The following is a 6,875-nucleotide window of genomic DNA, read 5'->3' as shown; positions in this document are numbered from 1 at the left end:
GCTTGTGCTAGAAATTAGGGTTATATGCTCTTAATTGTTTGATTGAGTATCTGTCTTTTAGTTAAATCAGTATTTAATTCTTAGTGATATAATTATCGTGAAATTGATTATCTGTTAGACATAGTTTTCTATGGCATTGTTATTTTCGCTACTTATTAATTTCGTTAGAATTACTGTGACTTTACCCTTTTTGAACATTCCCTTGATCGAAGACCGTGAGTCTTACGAAACCCTAGGAATTTAGAATGATGTATATTGTATGTAACCCTAGGACAACTTTGTGTAATTTGATTGTGTTTTGTGCACTCTTTGACTATTGTGTAAAGATGACAACCCACAATTATGATTTGAGAATTTTTAACGGAAACGGTGACTTTTCTATTTTCTAACAAAAAATGAAGGGTATTTTAGTCCAACGAGAAGTTTTAAAGGCCACTGAAGGCAATTTTTCAACTGATTTTTCAAAAGAAGAAAGAGAAGAAGTCGATGAGCATGCTTACACCTCAATTATTTTACACTTATCTGATGTCATTTTAAGAAAGGTGGGTAAATTGAAAACCACCAAAGAACTTTGGAAAAATTTGGAAGACTTGTATTTGCTTAAATCTACACCAAATAAACTTTACTTGCTCAAACGTTTTTTCAGTTTTAAAATGGATCATTTAAAAGATCTCGATGACAATTTAGATGTGTTTAACAAGTTGTTGCAAGATATAATTAACTGTGATGAGGCTGTGTCCGAAACTTACAAGGTTATAATTTTGCTCAATACAATCCTTGATTCCTATAAAGAAGTTAAGAGTGCCATTAAGTATGGCAAAGATACCTTGACTCCTGAAATTGTCATAGATTTCTTTAGGAGTAAAGAGATGGAAATTAGGGCTGAAAAATACGATAATATGAGCAGTGAGTTACATATGATTCGGGGTAGAACTCAATTTAGGCAAAATAGTCATGATGGATATCAAAATGGTTGCGAGTCAAGTGGCAATCAATGGAAAAACAAAGGCAAGGGTAGGCCTAGATCAAGATCTAGGACGAAGGCTAGAAAATGCTATGGCTATGGAAACACATGGCATTTTATATAAGATTGCCATAAAAAAAAGGTAAGTTAAAGATTAAGAAGAGAGATGAGGTAAATGTGTTATCTTCTACATCTGAGATAGATAATGGTGAGGTCTATATTCTTCCAAATCCAGTTGCATACATTGTTGAATTGAATCTAACTGCTAATTCTCACATGTATGAGTGGATACTTGATTCTGGTGCATCATTTCACATGACGTCAAAAAAAATTGGTTTTATAACCTGCCTGAATCTATGTTGGGCATGTTGTGCTGTGTAATAACTTTGTCTATACTATTGCTGGAATTGGTGATATAAACGTAAAATTTGACACGGGTTTTGTCACACGTTAAAAGATGCTAGAGATATTCCTGAATTGTCTAGGAATTTGATTTCAATAGGGAGACTTGAAAAGGATGACTTCACTAGTAAAATTGAAAATGGTATGCTAAAAATGATTAAGGGTACTTTAGTTTTCATTAAGGGAACTAAGAAAAACGACATTTATATCACCATAGGAAAGTGATTAGAGGTTTGAACTCCTCTATCTCTTCTGCCAAGATTGATCACACACGCATGGCATAATAGACTTACATACGTAGACATTAAGGGACTTAAGCTGCTTAATGAAAAATGTGCTTTTGGTAATGACTGTGTGTCAAATTTGTCATTCTGTGATCATTGTGTACTTGGTAAGCATCATAAAATATCATTCCCCTCGAGCATTCATAAAGCTAAAAGCATGCTTGAATATGTGCATTCTGATCTATGGGGTCCTGCCAGTAATCCCACATCGGGTGAAAATAGGTATTTCTACCAGGAAAGTGTGGGTCTATCTATTGAAAGATAAATTTGAGACTTTTCATAATTTCAATAATAGGAAGAGACAAGTGAAAAATCAAACTGGCAAGAAAATCAAATTTTTAAAGACAGATAACGGCCTAGAGTTTTACAACATGGAATTTGATAGTATGTGTAAAAAAAATAGCATAACTAGACATAAAACTGTTCCTTACACTCCCCAACAAAACGAGGTAGCTGAAAGGATGAATGAAACTATACTTGATAAAGTACGTTGCATGATGTTAAATTCTGGTGTCCCCAAGTCCTTTTGGGGTGAGGCTGTTATGATTGCTTGTTATTTGATTAATTTGACTCTATTTGCTTCATTGAATGGTGACACTCCACACGAGAGATTGTCAGGTAAATCGAGTGATTATTCTACGCTTAGAACTTTTGGCTGTGCCGCCTTTTTTCATCAGAGCGAGAGAAAGCTGGAACTTAGAGCTAGAAAGTGCATTTTTCTAGGGTATCTCGAGGGTGTTATGGTATACAGATTATGGGATAGAAGTCAAAAAGGGGTTAAGATCATCGTGATTAGGGATGTCACTTTTAACGAAAATGAGATGTCGTGCATTAAAGGAGAAATAGAACCTGTGAGTGAAATCAAACCAGGTAAGGAGAGATATCGGTTTAAGGTAGAGTTAGGAAAACTTAGTACACCTGTCCATATTACTCCTAATGAGGTAGAGATCCAGGTTCAGGAACATGAAATGGAGAACGATAATGAAGTAGTAATCGAAAAATACCCTAAGGAAGAAAATCCCTTGGCTCATTATATCTAGTTAAGGATAGAGAGAGGAGACAAACGAAAGAACCTAGAAGGTTCGATTTTGAATCTAAGTTAGCTTTCATCCATGCTAGTTACGAAGAACTAGTTGATAGAGAGCCCAAATCCTTTGAGGAGGCGAAAGGTAGTGATCAATCTAAGGAATGGCTCTTGGCGATGAATGAAGAGATGAGTTCTCTAGAAAAGAATCAAACTTGGGAGCTAGTACCTAGGCCTAAGAACAAATCGATCGTCGATTGGAAATGGGTCTTTAATGTTAAGGAAGGTACTAGTAGTTCGGAACCATTAAGGTTTAAAGCTAGGTTAGTGGATAAGGGTTACATGCAGAGGAAGGGCATTGATTATAATGAGATTTTTTCACCAGTTGTTAAGTATACCACTATTAGGGTCATGCTTGCCTTGGCTGCACATTTTGACTCGAAACTTGAACTTGATGTAAAAACTACTTTTCTACATGGTGAGCTTGACGAACAAAACTTCATGAATCAACCAAAAGGTTTTAAGGATAAGTCAAAACCTGATTATGTGTGTTTTCTGAAAAGGTTCTTGTATGGCTAAAAATAATCTCCTAGATAGTAGTACAAGAGGTTTGATTCCTTTGTACTCACTATAGGGTTCTAAAGAAGTAAATTTGATCATTGTTTGTATTTTCAACACAATGAGACTGATGATAATTATTTGTTTTTGTTACTCTATGTGGATGACATGCTCTTGATTGATTCTTCCTCTAAGTGGATAAATAATATAAAAGCAAAATTAAGTGGTGAATTTGACATGAAAGACCTAGGTAAGGCTAAGAGAATCCTAGGCATGGAAATAGAAAGAGATAGGTCAAATTTCGTTTTGTCCTTGCATCAGTCTCCATACATATCTAAAGTATTGAAGAAATTTAATATAAGTGATTGCAAATCTGTCACGTTGCCTTTTGCTAATCATTTTGCTTTTATCGAAAGAATAATCTCCTTGCAATGAGCGTGAAGTAGAATATATAAGTAGAGTGCCTTACTCTAATGTGATTGGTTTCGTAATGTATTTGATGGTTTGTACTAGACCAGATTTAGGTTTCACTGGTAGTACTCTTAGTAGGTACATGACCAATCCGGGCCCTGAACATTGGGAAGCATTAAAGTGGCTATTAAGGTACTTGAAGGGTGTGGGTGACGTAGGTTTAAAGTTTAGTGCTAAAAAAGAATGTGTAAAATTGAAGGATTTTGTAGATGCTAACTATGCAGGAGATTGGGATGGTAGGAAATCAACTTCATCTTACGTGTTTACCTTATCTAATCATGTGTTAGTTGGAAATCAAAGTTACAACACATTGTTGCACTGTCCACTATAGAATCAGAATATATTGCCACCACTGAAGTTATTAAAGAAGCTATATGGCTTAGAGGTCTACTTCATGAACTATGTGTCTTGAATGATTATGTGGCAGTGTATTCTGATAGTCAATCGTCTATACATTTATGCAATAACCCCATTTTTCATGAACACACTAAACACATTGATGTTAGACTTCACTTCATTAGAGATATAATATCTTAAGAGGTGGTAAGACTTGAAAATGTCCACATACATTACAACCCTTCTGATATAGGCACGAAGATGCTGCCACTGGCAAAGTTTAGAAGTTGCAAGAAACTTCTAAACATTGGTACAGGTAAATAATTTCCAATTTTATTGGTTTTTTGTTAGAGGTGTCACTAATAGGAATCATTCTTTTTTGCAGGTCTTTTGATACCAAGGTAGAGGTTGTTGGACATATTGTTGTCAAATGACCTCTTAGGCGATGACGTAAGTGGTTTTAATTATCAATCGATGATTACGATATGACTGAGTGACAAATCAATACCAAATTGTAATGACTAGACCCAAGAAGAGATTGAACCATTTGAAGCAACCAATTAAATTGTGTTGCTCTTGGGGCATGTTTTCACCTACTTAGATGGCTAGCTAGTTTTGAGGCCCACATTGTTGTCCACTTATATGTTATTGGACCTTGACCCATTACCTAAAACCTAACTTACCTTATTTTGTGACTTGGCCCAATATATATTCTTTGGTCTTGCACGCCACTTTGAAGAACAAGACTTGGTGTCTCCATTTTTTCCTCCCTGCGTGCTCTCTCTCTCAGCTTCATCACCTCCACCTTCTGCCATTTTCTTTAGTGCATATATCTTGATGATATTTCTCCCCTTTGTGGTGGTCGCTAAGTGGCAAAAGGCTTAGCAACCGTAGGTGAAACCTTTGTGGTGATCTTGGGTTGTTTGCTTTGGTATTGATTCAGATTTTGGTAAACTGAGCATGTGTATCGCCTTGGTGGTTGATGATTTCTCTCCCTTACAAGAAAGGAAGATAGATTTTTAGGGTTAGGATTGAAGGAATGTGAAAAATGAGAAATGCAAAACTCATACATTGAAAAGATATTTGTAAATGGAAAGACAATTAGACTAGAGTTTGAGAATAACTTAAATGAATATTTAAGGGTAAAATAGGAAACCCACAAATCCTTCCTAGATGAATAGAGAGAGTGTCTGTGTGTGTGTATTATTTTTTTTTTCTACGAGTGTATTTTACCCATGAGTTTAAGTCAATTTTAAATTTATTGTAAGCTAGATTTTATAAGTATTAAATGTTTTTAATGTATCTATTAATAGTGTTTTGAAGGATTGTTAAGATGATGAAAGACACAAAGAAGTTCATCAAATAAAACTATTTCCATGATCAAAGAGAAATTATGGATATAAGGGCAAAGCAAAAGGAGTGGAATAATAGCGCCAAGGCACCACGAATGACGAAGCGAAATAGAGTGTAAGCGTCGCAGTGCCCATCACTACTGAACCTTGGCACCGTAGGGATTCAGCAGCACCATCCCCATATTATCATAGAGTTGCAACGTCGCCATGAGACGTAACTTGAACCCAATTTTGGCCCATTTAAAGTCTAGAAGAAAACCCTACTTTCTACACTTGAGGAGACACCTATAAATACAATTTTCTTGTACTTTTGAAGGGGATTCATACATTGATAGGCAAGAAGCACACTTGGAGATTAAAGAATAGAATTCAAGGGAAAAAAACAAGAACTCAAGGTTTGGAGCATTGATTGGAAGAGGAAGATGTTCTTGGTGCAAGATTTAAATCTTTTTTCCTATATTTTTAATACAAATCCGGTGATGTATTCTAAGACAATTTATTGTTTTTATTCTTCCATTATGAATAGCTAAATCTCTTTTTAGAGCGAATAATGTAACCCAATTGGGATCCTTTATGTTTTTAATTAAGATTCTTGCTCTTTATTTTTTCCATGTGTTGATTTTACTATGGATTTAATGCGTTAAATTACTTAATCACTAATTTGATGATCTGATGAATCTTTTAAGAATAGATATATGAATTTAGGTTTTAGATCATATAATAAAAATCCGATAAATTGGTATAACGAGTAGAGATACATATACTAATTATTATGGTCATAATTGAATTCCTAGGATAAAGAAACTCATTTAACTAAGCCAAATTCACATAGAGATATGGAATTTAACGAGTTAAATAGGTTTAATGAGAACACGATAGGAGTAAATCAAATACAATAAGAGAATTCGACCAAACACTACATTAGATATGAATTTTGATTTAATATATAAACGTGATCAATAGGTGAAATTATTCTGTCTTAACATCCATTCATTGTTTAATTTCTAAACCAGTCGTGTGTGTATCCACTTATTTCCTCATATTTAGGTTACAACTTAAATCATACAAGTTTTTATTTGCTTCCATCGAATAGTGGTTAGAAAAACAAATTGGATTAAGTGCTAAAGTATACTCTTCGTGAGAACGATAATTTGGACTCTTAGGTACACTTAATATTTGTTGCGACCGGTATACTTGTGGGATACAAAATAGACATCAAGTTTTTGGTACCGTTGCAGGGAACTATTACTTTTAGTCTTAATTTATTTTATTTTCAACAACTATTTGATTTGTTTCTTTTCTTTTTATTTTCAAAAAAAAAAAGGTGTTCATTGTATGATTCGTACCCAAGGCGACGATCTTGAACCAGCTGATTCGAAAATAGAACGTACCTTTAGATGAAGACGCAAGAAACACAAACAAAAATAGCAACATCAAATGATTGATAATAAAAAAAACCCTATTCCTATATAGCCAATTGGAGA

The 6,875-nt window shown here is 34.5% G+C and overlaps 1 protein-coding gene across 1 annotated transcript; it reads left to right on the top strand.

The window, feature by feature from the left end:
• Positions 1 to 653: 653 nt before the first annotated feature.
• On the top strand, positions 654 to 2,690 carry LOC111408520. The gene is made up of 6 exons (XM_023038267.1): positions 654 to 1,014; positions 1,107 to 1,265; positions 1,467 to 1,587; positions 1,654 to 1,872; positions 1,946 to 2,135; positions 2,328 to 2,690. The coding sequence occupies exons 1-6, from the start codon at positions 654 to 656 to the stop codon at positions 2,688 to 2,690; spliced, it is 1,413 nt and encodes a 470-aa protein (XP_022894035.1).
• The last annotated feature ends 4,185 nt before the right edge of the window (positions 2,691 to 6,875 follow it).

The sequence above is a fragment of the Olea europaea genome, chromosome 13 (genome assembly GCF_002742605.1).
Source record: "Olea europaea var. sylvestris chromosome 13, O_europaea_v1, whole genome shotgun sequence".
Classification (NCBI taxonomy): Eukaryota; Viridiplantae; Streptophyta; class Magnoliopsida; order Lamiales; family Oleaceae; genus Olea; species Olea europaea.
The sequence above is the reverse complement of the archived record's forward strand: the minus strand, read 5'-3'. Positions and strand labels throughout refer to the sequence as shown.

Coding starts and splice junctions, on each gene's coding strand:
- LOC111408520 (XM_023038267.1), top strand. CDS start 654: ATGGATCATTTAAAAGATCTCGATGACAATTTAGATGTGTTTAACAAG. Junction 1,015..1,106: donor ATGGAAAAACAAAGGCAAGG/GTAGGCCTAGAT, acceptor CATAAAAAAAAG/GTAAGTTAAAGATTAAGAAG. Junction 2,136..2,327: donor ATGAAACTATACTTGATAAA/GTACGTTGCATG, acceptor TTTTTTCATCAG/AGCGAGAGAAAGCTGGAACT.